This window comes from Propithecus coquereli, unplaced genomic scaffold, assembly GCF_000956105.1.
Source record: "Propithecus coquereli isolate 6110/MARCELLA unplaced genomic scaffold, Pcoq_1.0 Scaffold8, whole genome shotgun sequence".
Taxonomy (NCBI): domain Eukaryota; kingdom Metazoa; phylum Chordata; class Mammalia; order Primates; family Indriidae; genus Propithecus; species Propithecus coquereli.
The window spans coordinates 2034443-2053856 of NW_012154173.1; the positions used below are offsets into that span (position 1 = coordinate 2034443).

At 40.3% G+C, this 19414-nt stretch overlaps 1 protein-coding gene across 3 annotated transcripts in view; it reads right to left on the bottom strand.

The window, feature by feature from the left end:
* ZBTB10 (zinc finger and BTB domain containing 10) overlaps nt 1-12781 on the bottom strand; it is a 51416-nt gene extending 38635 nt beyond the window's left edge. Inside the window, exons 1-2 of one of the 3 annotated variants that reach the window (XM_012663207.1) lie at nt 12122-12298; nt 10701-11180 (exon numbers count right to left, since the gene is read on the bottom strand). In XM_012663207.1, coding sequence (XP_012518661.1) covers nt 10701-11153 — 453 coding nt within the window. In that variant the 5' untranslated portion in view covers nt 11154-11180; nt 12122-12298. Of the gene's footprint in view, nt 1-10700; nt 11797-12121; nt 12299-12611 lie in introns of those variants that run through there. The other 2 variants (XM_012663208.1, XM_012663206.1) reach the window with 2 other exon arrangements.
* Between the last annotated feature and the right edge of the window lie 6633 nt (nt 12782-19414).

The following is a 19414-nucleotide window of genomic DNA, read 5'->3' on the forward strand; positions in this document are numbered from 1 at the left end:
TTCTTAAGAAACTTTCATTTATAGGAACCATATTAGTTTGCTTTATCTCTGATAGGAAAGCAGCAGTCTCCTCTTAAAATATCCAACTTACAAGAACTTAAAATATCCAAGTTATAATACACTAGGCATATCACCCTATCTGACATTAATAAAAAGGTAAATTTTAAGTCTTGGCAAACATTGAAATCAAATAGCTTAGGTCAATGAAATTAATTAAATCTGGCTACAGATAAAGTTAAGACCCTAAGAGGAAAATCTGCTTTAACTATAGGGATATCCAGTTATGTAATTTCACCAACTTTCAAAATGCCTTATCTCATTAAGGTCATAAATACTATACACTGTAAGTTAAAATTCCTGAATTCTAAATTCTTAAATGTTTATAAATTTTGCCTCTTATCAATCATACAAGCATTCATTATAGTTATAGTAATTTCCTATAAAACAACTGTGTGATAAAACAATAAAAATAAGACTATGATCTAGATTTCAAACTGCTGCCTGTACCAGTTATTAACTGTGGGTCCTTGGGCAAGTTACTATCCCCGAGTATTTTTCTTAAACCATAACAGTATTACAAATGTTAGTTATAATTAACAACTTTATAACTTTCCTCATACAGTGACTATAGGTGGGTAAGCTCGAGATAGAGCTGTATATCCCTAGCACTTTGAATAGTGCATGGCATACTGTTTAGTAACTTTGCTAAGTAACTGAAGCCATCATTCTTTTCCCCAAGAGAAAAAACTGCTCAGGTATTTCTAGTAGAAAGTATGAATGAAAATGCTGACATGATTTAAGTTTTAAAATTTTTCATATTTTAGGGAACATTCATTGTATTTTACAGAATAAGGTACTGCCCAATTAATAAAATTAAAATTTTAAAATTTTTCTTTGGTGCAAAACATTAAGTCAAGCGTAGGCCATCTTTATAAAATAATGAAATATGTACCTACATGTGGATCTATGATTTTATAAGCATGGAGAAAAACACGGAAAGATGTGTACTAGAGTATAAACATGCTGAGAGGACTGATATGCTTAGAGAGAAGAAGGGATATAGGGAAAACAGGACTGCAAAAGAATTCTCAGAGACACAATACTCTAAGTGATGGATTCCTCAACCACAAAACTCAATTTAACCCAATCATGAGTATGGTTAAACTTTACATTAGCTTTACTTCTGAGTCCTAGTCAGGAGGCCACACGCACAATAAATCCCAATCTCTGAAACTAAACCACAGTACATGTAAGTTCCGTACGGCTTTCAGGTATGGGAAGTCAATTGCAAGAACCAAAATATTAGAATGCCAGGACACTTCAACAGTTTCACTGGGGTAATGTAACAGTATAGACAGCCCTGCAAATCTGGAATATATGATCACTACAGAATGAAGCATGTGCAATAGAGAATTTCCTTTCATTTTTGACTGACCCTTAGTAGCCTCCCCCCAGCCCTTCCTAGTGCCTCAAATGCACAATGCCCTTACACCTTACATGCCCACCCTACCATACTAAAATGTTCCATGCTCTAAATTAGCTAGTTTCTTCTCCTACCAAAACACCCAATCCTCAGCAAAAACTAGTAATAGTCAAGGAGGGAGTAAAATAATCAAAACAAACCTCTTCATGAGTAACTCCCATATTTTTGTTTTGGGGGGGATGAGGGAAAAGGAAGTGAAGTAATAAAGAGTTTGTTTTATACAACCTAAGATCTTGTCTACAAACCATTACGTTGTAAAATTTAAAACACATTTAGGACTTTTAAGAATATATCAAAATCTAAAACAATATTTAAATATATAATTACTACTACAGTATAACTTGCTATAAAAGCATCATAGTGTTCACTTGGACTCCCTTTGAGACTATTTGAACAAAATTCATTAATTTTCCCATGCTCTCTACAGAAATTCCAAATATGAACAAGGAATCTTGTTTTGGTGCACAGGCCTTACACTAAGCTTTGTTTTGCATGCTGTACCTGACCGAGTTCATTTGGTTCAAAGTTCTAATAGGTATTGCAGTGAACATATGAATACTTGGAATAAGCAAAAATTTTAACACTGAATAAAATTTAGCAGCACATCCATGAAGTGTTGTGTAAGCAGTGAATTAGTATTTACAAGTCAAGAACTGCCTAAAGTTTGTATATCGAGCAGTCAAAAACACTTGAAGAGGTGGATATGTCTAACTGTACCAGTGATCCTAGGCTATGGTCACTGTACTGAATTTGCTGGGCCAGTCCCAATTTGTAAGATTCTGTGCCTTTATCACATCAAATGCCCTAATTTTTAAAAATAACTCATATAAAAGCCTATCCACTAAAACATTTGCCCATCCTATTTCGTATAAATCAAACATTATTCAACCACTATCTTTTCTCATTACTATTGTACAAGAACATAAACATCCCCTGCTTTTACAACCAAAAGCACCAATTTCTTTTTCACTATTGATTAAAGCATTATGCTGTGTGTTTGTAGCAGCTATTAAATATGCCCTTCAAAAATGAGGGGTTTCCAAGTCAAAAGTATATGCACTCTAAGGAGATTATTATTTGATCATTTGGGTAAAAGAGCTAAATAAGCACCGAGCATTAAAATAAATTGCCAATATTATTTGCTGAACCAAATAAATTAAGGAATTCTTAGTACTAGACACAAAATCATAAAGTAGGTTCCTAATAACTCCAGGGATTTCTGCCTCTTTTGATTTCCTTCTTTAACGTTCTATGTCTACTTTTAGTATATTGATAACATTAGGTATCACTAATAAGAAAAAAATACTGGTGAAGAAGTTGAAATATTTCCACGACTGGTCTTTTCAAACATGAAGGACTTTTTCTATTCCCTTTCCCAAAAAGGAAAACTCACTTAGCCTAGACATTAATCTAAATTGGCTAAATAAGATTTTAAGGAATTTTACTTCAGACCTAAATATAAAGTGTTGAATTTTTTCATTTGTGGAGGTGCCCTTATGTAAAATCATAATTTTAGTCTGAATGAGAGCTCAGTATCAAGTCTTCCAATATTTAAAGAATACAGAAAAGTGTCCGTTTAGCTAAAATCCTCATAACCTATTATCTTCATATTCAATTCCAGATGTAGGCTACAAAATAGCCAATATTTTACTCATAGGAAGATGCTCTCAAAAGCTTGAAAAATCCTTCTTACCACTGAGTTTAAGCCAAAGGTGGGGAGGGAAGCTTGAAAAATCCCAACTCCATTCATTGACTTAATAAGCATTAACTGAATGCCTACTTTAGCCAAGGTCTACATTGAGAACCAAAATGATCTGCTTCCTAATTTGAAGTTACTGCTTGTGGGAAAGACTCTTAAGGTACTGAAGAGTATAAACAAGGGTGTCAGAAGAGAGGTATGTATAATCTAGTTTTTTTGTAGGTGTGAGGATGCCTTTTGGAATAAAGGAGATCTGAACAAGCTTTAAAGGATGCAAAAGTGGGATGGGAGGATGAGCACTCTAAACAAATGAGACAGCATAGGAAAAAAAGAACCTAAGATGGTATACAGCATCCTCAGAATTCCAGATTTACGAAAGAACTGATTTTAAAAAAACCGTGAAATGCAAATATGCACTTAACCACACTTTTCAGAGGTAAATGTCCATCATTTTCAGATTATAAAAGTGATAAGAATGCCCCAAATGATTAAGTACCACTGCTATAGGCACCTTACACAGACTTTAAAAGCAGAGCAGCTTGATTGGATTATCAGAGAGCAGAAATGACTGCGGCAGCATCTGGGAGACTAATATCAGGGGACTAAGACTGCAGATACTGTGACCAGTTGGGAAGCTACTGTTAACAGCGCAACATTTTTGTAAAAAAAACAAGGATCTTAATTAGAGAAGATGGATATCAATGGCCAAGTGAGACAGAGCCTAGAAAAATCATCTGAAATGTAAAACTGGCAGAACTTCAGTGATGACACAGACATAAAGGAGGGGGAAATCACAGAGTTTTCAGCATTCTAGCTTAAGTAACTAGATAACGCTACCAACTTGTAGAGAATACAAGACCACCAAGTCTCCCACTCTTCTGTGGGGGAAAGGGAGAGAAGCTAACTTCAGTTTTAAGTAATATAAACTTTAAACAGCACACCTATAATCAATCGATTAATGATAGGAAAATGCTATTTAGCTAAAAGTCAACAAGTAATTAATATTTACTTCCCTACTCAGAATTACAGTCTTTTTTCGATTAATAGATTAGCATAAAAGCCATTTCCAACACAAACATTAAAGGGTAAACTAAATTAATAAAAACATCAAAATCTTCATTACTTTTGTTGCAGCAACCCACTGGAACAACATATTGGAAGAAAAACATTTATTTACATTTTGAAATCCAAATTTTAGAACAACAAATTCATTTGCTAGGATATGAAGACAAACAAGGACACAGCAAACATGTCAAATAAACACTTGTTAGTGGTACTGACGTGAATTGTAATAGTTGGAAGAAAAAGACAGGAAGATCTCCTTTTCAGCTTTCTGATCACCTCTATGTCCTTTAGTAATGGCATCTTCTTTGGTGGTTTAAGTACTACCCCCAGAAATTCTAATTCTGTAAGTGTGAGGGGGAGGAGAATGGAAGGGGAGAACTTCAGGTGACAACATCCAGCCAACCAGTTCTCTCCTCAAATTCTAAACCCACACATACATTACGCAGGTGCCTCTAAATAACATACACATTTGGTTATGATTCTCCCCTGCTTAAAATTGCCATTATTGCCCATTTGTTAACAGAGTAAAATGCAATCTTTTTAGCACAAGAGATCCTCCAGGATCTGGAGTCTACCTATTCAAACTTGATTTTTCCGGCGTGCTCAGCTACCAAACTATCCACTCTCTCAGACATATCAAGACACCATTTTTGGCCAGGTGTGTGGCTCATGCCTGTAATCCCAGCACTTTGGAGGCTGAGGTGGGAGGATTGTTTGAGGCCAGGAGTTCGTGACCAGCCTAAGCAACAAATCTTATAGGTCTCGTCTCTACAAAAACAAAATTTTAAAGTATGCTGGGCATGGTGGTGCATGCCTGTAGTCCCAGCTACAAGGGAGGATCACCTGAGCCTACAAATTGCAGGATGCAGCGAGCTATGATCTCACCAATGCAATCCAGCCTTACAGAGCAAGACCGTCTGTAAAAGATAAATAAAAAAAATAAAAAGACACCATTTTTTTCGTTTTCCTCATGCTGCTTCCAACTGCATTGCCTGAGTGCCCTTCCCTCCATAGTCAACACCTATTCATTTAACAAAATTAAATTCAAGAGCCAGTTACAAGCTTCTTCCAATCTTTGCAGGTAGAACTGATCACTCCCTTTAGAGTCTTCACTGTACCTTGAACATACTGCTACCATGGTATCTGCATCATTTTATTGTCAAGACTATCTTTCCAAACTAGATTACAAGTTCCTCGAGGGCACAGAGAATGTCTTCTTTATGATTTCATCTCCAGTGCCTTGTATCAACCTAATATAGTTAAATTTAAGAGGGAGAAAGAAGCCAATGTCAGATATACAATAAGATATAGTTGGGCACATTACTAAAAATTTGAAAAACACAAGGGAAACATAAGCTCTTACTGAATCAAACAAAATGAATGAATAAATATAAAAATACAAATATGAGCCTATAGCCCAGTAAATAAATTAATAGTATCTATTTCTCTTAAGTGAAAGGTCTTTCAGATTTTCTTCCTAAATTGTTAAAAATCAGCCAGCCAGCCAACCAACCAATATACCTTTGGGACTTTTTTTTGATACAGAGTCTTACTCTGTCACTCTGGGTAGAGTGTAGTGGCATCATCGTAGCTCACTACAACCTCAAACTCCTAGGCTCAAGTGACCCTCCTGCCTCAGCCTCCGGAGTAGCTGGGACTATAGGTGGGCATTACCAACCACCTGGCTATTTTTTCTATTTTTGGTAGAGATGGGGTCTCGCTCTTGTTCAGGCTGGTCTCAAACTCCTGACCTCAAGCGACCCTCCCACCTTGACCTTCTAGAGTGCTAGGATTATAGGCATGAGCCACCCCACCTAGTCAGGGACTTACTTTTGCCAAAAGCAAAGGCTGGTAGATCTGCCTCACCTTCTGTTTGCTTCAGCTGCTGATATCAACATATACCAATGAGTAATTTCAATCAGATCACTGGTCTGAATTCACTATGTAATTTCTGGAAAGGTTAACTAAATTTACAACAATAATACATTTGGGTGCATGTTTTAGATTTAGTAAACTAGAAGGCGTTGACACAGTGTGTGTTTTAAGTTATGAAAATTTTAAAACTGGGTTGAAAGTGGTCTAAATGAAGATACAATGGTAATTACTGTTATTAAGGCAATTTTCAAGGCCTCTGGGCCAAATGGTCAAATCTTGAATCAGCTAATCATTGAAACTTGACTGTGCAGATAGTTGTTACTCAAAACTATAAATTGTCTCTCACATCCTCATAAATACAGGGATAACTCTGAAATAGAACGCTCTGAAAACAGCTTCAGAAAATGTATTTTAAAAGTCTCCCCCATGGCCGGGCGCGGTGGCTCACGCCTGTAATCCTAGCACTCTGGGAGGCCGAAATCGGGTGGATTGTTTGAGCTCAGGAGTTCTGAGACCAGCCTGAGCAAGAGCGAGACCCCGTCTCTACTAAAATTAGAAAGAAATTAATCGGACAACTAAAAATACATAGAAAAAATTAGCCGGGCATGGTGGCGCATGCCTGTAGTCCCAGCTACTCGGGAGGCTGAGGCAGAAGGATTGCTTGAGCCCAGGAGTTTGAGGTTGCTGTGAGCTAGGCTAACGCCACGGCACTCACTCTAGCCAGGGCAACAAAGTGAGATTCTGTCTCAAAAAAAAAAAGTCTCTCCCATGAACAGTCCTTAATAACTAAGGTCCAATTAACAAGAATAAACTTCTTGGTCACCACTAAGGAATTAACAAAAAAGGACTTTTCTGATTCTTTTCTGATTTATAGAAAGCATAAGAAAGGCCGGGCATGGTGGCTCACACCTGTAATCCTAACACTCTGGGAGGCTGAGGCGGGTGGATCCTTTGAGCTCAGTAGTTTGAGACCAGCTTGAGCAAGAGTGAGACCCCATCTCTGCTAAAAATAGAAAGAAATTAGCCTGACAACTAAAAATATACAGAAAAAATTAGCTGGGCATGGGGGCATATGCCTGTAGTCCCAGCTACTCGGGAGGCTGGGGCAGAAGGATCGATTGAGCCCAGGAGTTTGAGGTTGCTGTGAGCTAGGCTGACGGCACAGCACTCTAGCCGGGCAACAAAGTGAGACTCTGTCTCAACAAAAAAAAAAAAAAAAAAAAGAAAAGCATAAGATACCCTTAGTGACATAATAGTCATGCATTGCTTAACAACAAGGATTCCCACCTGAGAAATGGGTCAATTTCATTGTTGTGCAAACAGAGTGTTCTTGCACAAACCTAGATGGTATAGCCTATTGCTCCTATGCTACAAACCTGCACAGCACGCTACTATACCGAAGACTGCAGACAATTATAACACAATGGTAAGTATCAGTGTATCTGAACACATTTCAAATGTAAAAAAAAAAAAAAAAAAAAGGCACACTAAAATATGGTATAAAAAAATGGTACACCTGTACAGAGCACTTACCATGAATGGAGCCTGTAGGACTAGAAGTTGCTCTGGGTGAGTGGGTGAGTGGTGACTGAATGTGAAGGCCTAGGACATTACTGTACACTACTATAAATTTAAGCTACACGAAATAATACTTTTCTATGATCTCATTACAATCTTATGGCACCATCATAGTATGTTGCAGTCCATCATTGATGGAAACCTTATGCAGTATGCAACTGTACTGAGACTTGGCCAAACTCCTCAAAAAACAGGCCTCTTTAAATGAAAAATAAAAATAATGGGGAAAATAAAGGGAATGAAGTACTCCTAGCCACAAACTGAATTCTTGCCTCAAGAATTCCAGAATTCTCATTTCCATGTTTTCAAGACAAGAGAAACCTAATGCAGTATATACTTTGTGAAGCTGAGAATGATGAAAAATAGGCTCGAAATGTTCAAAGAATCTGACAGCCAAAGTTTCTGGAGACATAAAAAAAAATAACTGATATGCTTTCTACAATCCAGTGTTTCTGTAAAAGTGGCTTACCAGGCCACAGAAAATATCTTGTTACAGATACTTATCTACAATAAAAATAAGTAATAATGATAACAAATAATGAAGATTATTTACTAAGTGGTTATGTGCTGGCACATACACTATGCATAGACGAGGAAACTAGAAGTTAACTAAATTTGCCTGTCAAGAAAGTAGAGTATTAGGACCCAAGTCCCCCTGACCTTAAGCCCAAGAATGCTCTTACAAGCTGTGTTATACTGCCTCCTACTGGTAATCAGAAGCTGCAGGGCAACGAAAAAATTGAACTTCCCCAAAACGAATAAAATAGATCAGGAACCTGACACTCATTAAGACAAAGGGATATGTAGGTGGTACCTGGGGTTGATAGCAAGATACAGCCCCAAACTAGTTAAAGTTATTATAATGAAACTAAAATGATTAACATTAATTCAAAGTGGAAACACCCAAAATCCAATCAAGGACACCAATACAAAGCAGTTTAGTAAGTGATGGTATACAAACATGACTGACTAAATTGTATTGTCCTCAATCTAATGAGAATGTTCTAAAGAAAGGAGATGGCCTGCAGATTATATTAAAAGGGAATTTCAAGGAGGAAAAGGGGAAGAGAGGCATAGTTCAGAGGTCAAGTTTGGAAAAGGTTTTACCTAGGAATTCCGTGATCCAGATATATGCCTAGGGGAGAAGTATACACCCCACCTAAGTCTGCCTTAAGGTTATCCAACTAATTCCCCTTCCTCTGATTTCAGGTTCACTAAGCAGCTAACTATAATCTGCATTCTCACTCAGATTTGCCTACAGGGAGAGACTATGCTGATAAGAGGAGTAACTGGTCCACAGTAGATTAAGAAAATTCATTCCAATTGTGTTTTTAAAATTTTCTAAATAACGAACCTACTATTACTTGGAAAATTAAAAACTTTCATTTTCACAAGTCCCCCACACCTCCATCATCTTTATAAATAACTCCAGGAATGTTACTTAACCATTTAAAGTCTTAGATTCCTCTTCTGTAAAATGGGAACAAAAATATTTTCCAGAGTAAACCAAATGTGTTTGGCACACAGAAGACAAGGAAATGTTAGCTCTATCTCACTCCACTGCCCAAGCTCACAAAGCTAGTAATTGCAGAAAGCTGAGATCTGAACCCAGATTTACTACAAACCCATTCCTTTTCCATTACGACATTCCTTACAGGTACTTAGTCTCAGTTGTCGCCCAGACTCTTAAGACTTAGGACAATTTACTTAACTTTTCTGGGCCCTGTATCTTTAAGTGACCTTCCTTGTAGGGCTTAGGCAACTAAAATTTATGCAAAACAAAAAAAACTACTGCATTGTCCACTGGGAAAAAATAACCCTGTACTTTAAAGTTAAAGCCCTGACTTCTGAGAAACATGGGTGCTTTATCTGTTGGGTTACTGGTGTGCTTAATTAACTCCAGTATAAGTGTGCTGAACAGCAGGATCACTCCAATAAACACAGAGACTAATACTTGAGTTAACTTTCTAAAATCAGTGACTGGCTATCGATACAAAAGAATGAATTCCATCTACCACCACAGGTAGTCTGAAAGTCTTAAAAAGGACTGATCAACATCTGTTTGGCTTGAAAAGATATCAAAATGGTAAGGCTACTATCTTTAGACTAGAAATGTTAATACAAGGACTAAGAACTAAAGTATAACTTACTTGTTTTGGAAGTAAGGACTTGGGATTTTCAGAGTTTGGTAAATAAATTCCCTATCAGTCCAAATCCACTACTTGATGCAAATTAACTTCACATTAAGCATTTCTAATGCTAAGTTTAAAGTAGTTAATGTAAACTGCATTTATAAGCTGTGAAAAGGAACGATATAAAAAAAATCTCAGCACAGAAATCCGGGTAGAAGTAAAACAAGCAAAACGACGATAATTTAGCAAAAGCAAGCCCTGGTAATAAAGTTCAACAAGTTCAACACTGATTAATTTAGGAAAATTATTCGCAAGAGAAAGGAGTTCCAAATAGCTTCCTCTGTATTTACATACTGCTCCCATATTTCACATTATCTTGACCCGACATAAAGAATTTTTTCGGCTGTTTTCCCGAAAGGGGTAGCGTTAAAGGTTAAGGAAATTGTTTAATCCATTCTTCAAAGAGTTCCCAGATTTGACTTCCACCAGCACATTAAACATCTATTAACATAAACCAGCTTCTCTAAAATCACAGCTAATAAAATGATTGACCGCAAGTCAACCTTTTAGGTTAAAAACTTCAACCTCACTTTCTTTCTGATTCAATCTGATAAGCAAGGAAATCTGAGTCATAAAATAAAACATATTCAGCGCTACGATTAGAAAATTGTCATTCCACCCCCTTCCCCCGACACATACACAACTTTTGAAAACTTGTTCCCAGGCTTTCAAAACCCCCACACTTAAGCTCCCTGCACCTCCCAACTGGAACGATGCCTTCACCCAGGAAAATGGTTGTGGTTTTTTTTTTTTTTGCTGCTAAACCTTTCCAAAAGATCTCAAGAAGTAGGAGCAGGATATACTGTACCTGGGCGTTGGCTTCGTGGAGTTTGTGCTCGGTAGAGACGTGGTGCCTCAACAGAAGGGTTTTCTTGTAGTTGCGGGTCCCTCGCGAAAGCTCATCATGCCCCACTTGGGGAAGGTCCACGCTCCCCCCATCCGCAGGGGTCTTTTGGCACCAGCCGCAAGACATAAGGCCAGTATCCTTGGAATAACGCAGCCAGGGAAAGTCCTTGAGCCAGGAGGTCTGGAAGGAGCACTGTAGCTTCTGCATTAAAGACTTGGGCCGCGCGAGCGGGAAGTGCTGGACAATCTCTCCTTCGCCAGCTCCCACACCGCTGCCCTCCACTTCGTCCCCGCCATCGCCGCCCGACCGCCTGCTGCTGCTGCAGCTGCCGCCTTCCGCCCCGCTGCCGTCGCCCAAGCTCGCCCCCTCCTCCTCGTCTTCGGTGCTGTCGCTCAGGGACGCGCCGTCCTGCATCAACTCCTTCCCCTCCAGCGCGTCCAACTCCAGATCCACAGCCGCCGGCCCTCGCCCATTGAAATGCCTCAGGGGCCACGCCGAGGTCTCCGGGCGGCCGCGGCTACTGCCATTGTTGCCGAGACCCCCGCCGCCGCCGCCTCCTCGGAAGGCCAGAGTCCGACGGTTCCTTTCCGCTAACAGGGGGCCCCCAGCGCCACCGCCGCCCAGCGAGGTGGGGCCGCCCGAGTCTTGCGGCAGCAGCAACTCCCTGGTTTCCTCGGCGGCCGCCCCAGCGGAGGCCTCCAGGTCTTGGGGCTCCAGGCCCTCCAATTCCACTTCCTCGTCGGCCCCCCGCCCATTGGGCTGCTGAAGCGCTGGCGGCGCTGCCGGCGGGGGCTGTCTTGGCTGGGGCTGCTGAGGCCAAGCTGAGGCCTCCCCGCCAGCGTTATTGTTCGTGGAGCCGCCGCCGCTAGAGGTGACCAACCCGCCTCCTCGGAACGCCAGCGTCCTGCGGTTCATCTCACTGAACGACATGGCGCGCGCCGCCGCCCGGTGCCCCGGCTCGAGCGCGGCCTCGGGCCGTGTCCCGCGCGCTCCCCGCGGCTCCCCCTCCGTCTCGCCCCTGCCCCCGCCCCCGGCGTTCCGGTCTCGCGGGGCTGGGGCTCGGCCTCGCCCTCCCGCCCGGCCGCCCGGCTCGCGCTCGCTCCCGGGGCTGCCGCACGCGTCCGTTGCTGCTGCCGCCGCCACCGCGGCCGGGCCGCCGCCTCCGACCGCTCTCCTCGTCCTCCACCCCCGCCCCGCTACGCTCCGAGCAGCGTCCCGCGCGGAGAACGGGGCGGGCGGCGGAGAGGTGAGAAGCGAGCCCGGGTCGCGTGGGGCCTTCGAAGTTGAGAGGCGGAGTGCGGGGGTCCCTCCGCTGCCCCCGCTTTAAAGCCGCGCGCACACACCGACCCTCCAAACAGATATCCTTCCTCCGGCGCGCCGACGAGTCCCGACGCCACCGCGGGTTTCAGAGGCGCTGTGGGCGAGAGGCACGTTAAACTGCTGGGCTCCGCCACATAACGAACCGACAATAAAGCCGGCGGAGCGTTTCCGTCCGACCAGGCCCTGGCGGAGGTCGAATGGCAAATGAACAACGGACCGTGCGCCCACAATGCACCGGGGTAGCAGTAACCGCTGGAGGGGGAAAGGGTGGGGGCCGGGCTGGGGGAGGGGGGCTGGGCTTGGGGCTGGGCTGGGGTGGGGTGGGGGCGCCAGGGGACCGGGAAAGGGGCTGGGCCGCGCCTCCGGCCTGGGGGCGGGGGTGCGGCCGCAGGGAAGGAAGTCGGCGGAGGGGCGGGGGACAAAAGGACAGGCGGCTGGCCGGGGGTCTCAGGGAGGGGGCGGGCGTGTGCGGCCGCGGCCGGGCTACGCGGAGGACAAACAGCTGGCGAGTGTCAGGGTCTGGCCGCCTCCCCGCTGCCCACACGCACCTACCCGTGCCCGGGACGCACATTTTCCTTCTCTCGCCACGAGTTCACCTGGGACTTTGCAAATAACTGTGCGGTGGGAGCTGCGCTCCAGCCTTGTCATTTGCTGGAGGTGGGTGGCGGTGCCCAAGGAAGTGAACTTATTTTGTTCCTTCACAAAGACTGGACCAGGCGGTGCCTTTCACGCAGGAGGTTACAACCACCGACACCTCCTCCTCTGATGCGTTGTGCGAGGCAGCACCTCACGTCCAAGGCAATAATCATTTCACAGAAAATGCACCGCCCCGAGTGTCTTATTGCTGTGATGAAATGGAAATTTAAATAAAAGGTCGAACACGTGCGTTCACTGGGAAGTATTGACATGGGTGTTACATCACCAGCAGCCAATCAGATAACTCCAGTCGTGTTTATACTTCTACAACCACCTTGTGAGTATTACAGTATGTCATAACGTTATAAATATTAGGCAGGGTTTTCCCCAGAAGCGGGGAGGAGTCTGCTTATACGGATGTTGTGTGCAGCTCCGAAGATTATGGGTTTAAAGACAAGAACTAATTTTTGAGACTTTTTAAAACTGTTGACATTGCATATGGAATTTAGATTGATTAGAACAGAATGAGCCGGAAATGAAAATCCCATAATTATAATCTTAGTCGAGTTTTTCAGAAAAAGGGTTGTATTAAATATATCAAAAAGTTATACTTTATAGAACTTTCGTTTTAAAATTTTTCATGTACTAAATTTAGCAAATACTAACGTATTTAGACTCATTTACAAATTTACAATGTGAGGTAAATCTTAAGTTACTTTTGTTCAAGCCTATTTCAGGTAAAAAAAGATGTCAAACTATGGAGGGGCTTTTTACTCTTTTAAGAAATATATTTATTAGAATATATTCTAATCACACTAATATAAAGTATGTTCAAGATAATTGTTGAATTTAAAAAGTATATTTATAGGGCAGGGTAGTTTTTTTACATTAAAACATATGTGCATAGAAAAAGTGAGAAATATATTAATACAGGAACTCTTTACAGTTATAGATTATCTAATGGGAAAACTTATGTTAGAGGCTTGAACCTCCTACATAATATATTAATGTAAGATTATATGTTTTATAAAGAGCACATGATACAATTTTCAGGCCCTCTGGTTTTATGATTCTTATTCTCCAGAAATTTTTTTCTATTTTAAAAATAAGAGCAATATTTAAAACTTTGCATAATGTGGAATATTGTGTGTTTTTCAAGATTAACTTAAAAACAAATTTTCTTGAACATATACCGTTTGTCTTAGCATTTTTAAATGGTCTAAATACATGAATACACATCCAGACTCAAGTATATTGATTGTATAGATTTATTCAAAACAACTTTCACTTAATTCACTGTAATTTTAGTACCTGTGTAAATGAGCAATGTTGTATCTCAAACAAAAACATTAATTCTATTTTATAGATATAATTTTTATGTAAAGAATGATACAACTACCCTGCCACAAAAAGATTTTGGCTTTGAGTTATTTTTCCAGTAATAAGTGTACGGTCATCTAGCCCTATTGTCACCTGGCCACCAGTGATTAACAGCTTGAAATTCTGATATAGGTCCTCAGGTTGGTACAGTTGTAGATTTTTTTTTCTTTTTGTACTGCTTTGTGTTAATTGTTGGAAAATTGAAGACTGTGGAGTCTGTGATCTTGACCTAATTTGTACCCTAGAGAAATGAGAGAATTCTGCCTATTGTGTGTATAACATGGACACAAATGGAAGAATGTATTAATGTAATAGTAATAACACCGTTCTTTGTCCTTAATGCATTCTTTTAAAAATTCTAGGCATTTTGCAAATAAATACCTTTATTATATTCTAACCACTACAGCCTTCTCTTCATAAAAAGAAGGAAGAGTTACTGAGTTAATTACTTACCTAGTATTAAGGTGATGGGAAGTGAAAATGGACTTAAGAATTTTTATTTCTACTTTAAAACCTGTTTTCATTCCAGAACTGTTAAATTCAAATCTTTGCTTTTTCTCATCTTGTATCCCTATTACATAATAGGTACTATATAAATTTATGCTAATATTATTATTTTTCTTTCTAGTGGTGCCAGAATCAACTGAAAACATTTGGATCCATAATGGTGTTAAATGTGTCAGAACTGCATTTTTCTCAGACATATATCTTACCTTATGTTTTGTAAAATCCATATTGTCTTCTATCTGGAATTATGTTTGAACATGGACTGATCAGGAATGAATGACACTAGATTCAAGTGATACAAATAAATGACTTAAATTCTAGGACCACCGAACTAACGGCCAAACAGTATCAGTAAGTGGTGTGGTCTGTGTGTGGGTGTACATGCATGCATATTTATATATTTATCATTATATATACATACGTATATCCAGTTGTCTTCCTCTAAACCCCAAAGGCAGATAGAAACAAAGTTCAAGGTGATAGTAATCACAAATCTCTCACAATACTCGGTAACAAGGGAACTTTGAGTAATAGAAGGGGATCTCCTATTCTATAAATGGAATTTTTAGGAATTCCCCAACCCCTTCCACTCTCCTACTAGCAAGCAGGGATGTGTTCTCCCCGCTAACCCCTATATTTACTGTTAGGGTTATACCGTCTTCAAGGGAATTCCCCCTTATGCTTACCAGGGGAACCCCTCAAGAATGGGGCATCCCCAACCAATTTGTCCCCTAATTTCACTTTAGCCTAAGTAAAACTGATGTAGGTTACACTTGGTAGTGTCTCACCATAACTCTGTGAGGGGGCTTAGCTGCCATACCTGGCTTAGCTGATCTTTGATGGTCAAACCTAACTGCTACTGCCTTGGTAGAGATACTTTGCCTCTGTCAATATTTTGCCTCTTGAGGTTCTAGGGACAATGGCCTATAATCCTGTCTGTGGGATTGACATGGGTCATCCACCAGAAGTACATGAGGTAGGGACTTTTTTTTTTTTTTTTTTTTTTTAAATAGAGATGGGGTCTCATTCTTGCTCAGGCTGGTCTCAAACTCCTGACCTTGAGTGATCCTCCTGCCTGGGCCTCCCGGAGTGCTAGGATTACAGACGTGAGCCACCTCGCCGGCCTGAGATAGGGACTGTCTTACACTTTCCACCACCTTCCCACCCCAGGCCCAGCCTGGCATATAGTAGGCAATTAGTAAATGTTGAATAATTTACCATGTCTTCCCTTGCAATGTATTTTGGTAAGCAACCTTTTCTTCTCTCTTTTTTTCCTTGGGTAAGTAAAAAATATTCTTTTTAAAGGCGTTGTTAATGTTTCCATTGCATTTATATTCAAAGCAATAATAATCATAGTTAAATATAAATAATATTGTTATTAGTGCCATTTTCTGTGTAGCTTACAGTGAATTTAGTTTGTACAACCTCCCTGTGATTTAAATCAAGGTAGATACTATTATCCTTACTTACCAGATGAGGAAACTCAGCTATAAAAAAGATAACCAATTTGCTTGACTTTATTGAATGAAGCAGAAGTTTGTAAGGTTATAGATAAGGATGATAACCTCCAGTCGAAGTCACCCTTAGGTACTGAAGTACGCATGATACACTTTAACAATGTTATATCTGTGTAATTTTAAGCTACACTAAATTTTAAACTTTCTTGTTCAAATATGTTCATAGGAGAAAAGAAAAAGAAGAAAGATCACCATTTATTTCCAGTACCCAGAATTAACCACTATTGTGTAAATATAGTCTTTTTCTGTGCCTAGCTAAAATTGGTTTTTGGTGTTTATAAGTTGGATCCTAGCACATTTGTGCTTTTAGTTATTACTATTTTTTAATATCACTAAATTTTTTCAGTATCATTTTAATTACTATGGATATAACATAATTGATTTAACCAGTATTCCATTGTTGAACTTTTCATTGTTCACAGGTGATTTTTTTTGCCACTATAAATAATACTTTAGTGAATATCCTTGAAAGTAAAGCCTGCTATAAATTTTTCTTTTTCTTTTTTTTTAATTTCTTTTTTTTTTGTAGAAATGGGGTCTCCCTATATTGCCCAGGCTAGTCTTGAACTCCTAGCCTCAAGCATCCTCCTCCCTCAGCCTCTCAAAGTGCTGGGATTACATGTGTGTACCACTGTGTCCGGCCTAAATATTTTTAGGATGAATTCTCAAAGGGGAATTTCTGGCAAAGTGAGTGAACATCTTATAAACAAAGGTTTCTTTTTTTTAAGTGAACTACAAAAAGAAATCTGGGATATATATAACAGGCTTAATATAAGTGATATACCCAGGGCTTTTATCAATTAAAAAAACCACAGGTGTAATAGAAGAAAAAATGTGCAAAGGACATGTATTAGAAAATCACATAAAAAGAAATACAAATGCTATGGTCTGAATATTTGTGCCTCCCCACACCCCAAATTCATATATTGAAACCTAACCCCCAAGGTGATAGTATTAAGAAGTGAGACCCTTGGGAGGTGATTAGGTCATGAGGACAGAGCCCTCACAAATGGGATTAGGGCCATTACAAAAGAGGCCCCTGGGAGAGCTTGTTTGCCCCTTCTACCATGTGCAGCAACCAGGCGTGGTCTTTAAGAACAGGCCCTTACCAGACACTGAACCTCCCTGTGCCTTGATCTTAGACTTCTCAGCTTCCAGAACTGAGAAATTTCTGTGGTTTTTAAGCTACCCAGTTTATGGTATTTTGTTATACACTGAACAGACTAAGACAACAAGTGACTAATAAACACATGAAAAGATGTGCAGTCTTGGCCAGTAATTAGAAATGTGTGTAAACACACCAGTGATAAGTTTTTAACCCATCAGGGATATAGGAACATGAACATAGTGGGAATATAGATACAAACAAGTTTTCTGTAGGCTACTTGGCCTTATGTATCAACATACAAAATGTTTGGCCAGGCGTGGTCATTCACGCCTGTAATCCTAGCAGTCGGGGAGGCTGAGGGAGGATTGTTTGAGCTCAGGAGTTTGAGACCAGCCTGAGCAAGAATGAGACCCCGTCTCTACTAAAAATAGAAAAATTAGCTGGGCCTCATGATAAGAGAAGGAGGCTAAGACAAGAGGATTGCTTGAGCCCAGGAGTTTGAGGTTACAGTGTAAGCTTTGATGACACTACTGCACTCTAGCCTGGGCAATAGAGTGAGACTGTCTCAAAAAAACAAAACAAAAAAATATATAAAATGTTGATAAAATCTTTTTACCCAGCAATTTCAGTACTAGGAATTTATCCAGACAGGTGTATTAAGATATCTGTGCAAAGATGTTTTTTGCAGCACTGTTTACAAACCTAAAAAACTGGGGGAAAATGGGCCAGGCGTGGTGGCTCACACCTATAATCCTAGCACTCCGGGAGGCCAAGGCGGGTGGATCATTTGAGCTCAGGAGTTTGAGACCAGCCCTAGCAAGAGCGAGACCCCATCTCTGCTAAAAATAGAAAGAAATTAGCTGAACAATTAAAAATACATAGAAAAAATTAGCCGGACATGGCGGCACATGCCTGTAGTCCCAGCTACTCGGGAGACTGAGGCAGAAAGATTGCTTGAGCCCAGGAGTTTGAGGTTGCTCTGAGCTAGGCTGACGCCAGGGCACTCTAGTCCAGGCAACAGAGTGAGACTCTGTTTCAAAAAAAAAAAAACTGGGGGGAAAAAAACCTTGAGCTTCTATCAATATGGAATTATTTATATATACATTGTTACATTCCCATAGTGAATTATTTACCAGCCATTAAAAGAATCGATGTGGCATTACATAAGTCCAAGGCTTATTGTTGAGTGAAAAAAGCAATGTATTAACATATAGGAACAATTATTCATTTAAATAATGCGTGTTGAGCACCTGCTTTGTTAAGCGCTGGGCATGTATACGTTGCTGAACAAAACAGCTCTGATCCCTAGAACTATATATAAATCTGTATGTGAATATAAGCATGAAGAGGAGTATAAAAGGATGTTCACCAAAACGGAAGCAGTGGTTACCTCAGTAATAGGATTTCAGTTTTTAAAAAACTTTCTTAATACATTTTCTATTGTCTCGTGTTAAAAATATAATTTATATTGAATATACAATCAAAAATCAATAAAGCTATTTTCATGGGGGGGAAGTTAACAACTTCAGTAATCAGTGACACGGTTTTTCTCAGGACTTTTGGGGAAAAGTACTGTTCATTCTTCTTTTTCCCCACTTATTATGAACCAATTTTGGCCTGTCCCCCAAAAATAAATACAAAAGATTTAAAAGAGAAAAACCGTGATGTTTCTTTTCTTTAAAAATTCCAATCTTATTAAAACATTTATTTTACAAAAGCTTAAATTTACATGCATGGTTTAAGGGAAGCATCTATCACAATAAACCATTCATTCTGGCCCTGCCCTCCATCCATTCTCTGTAGAAGCCAGTAATCTTTTCAAAATGCAAATCTGATCCTGTCACCCCACCCACACTCATGATTCTTGATCCCTTTTCACCTAAAACCCTTCAAGGTTTCAGTTACTTTCTGTTGGCCTACATATCAAAACACTTTAAAAATGCCTACAGAGCCTAGCAAGGTCTGTCTGCCCTCCAGCCCTCCATTTTTCCATATACCTGTTGGCCATTTGTATGTATTCTGAGAGATGCCCTCCAGCCTCATCTCTTCTAACACTCTCCTCCAGAAACTGGCTTCCTTCTGTCCTTCATGTTTGCTTTGATCCCTGTCTGGCCTTTGCACAAACCGTTCCGCGTCTGTAAAGCTCTTCTCTCCCTTCTCCTAATTAACCAACATTCATCTTTTTTTTCTTTTTTAATTTTTTTTTT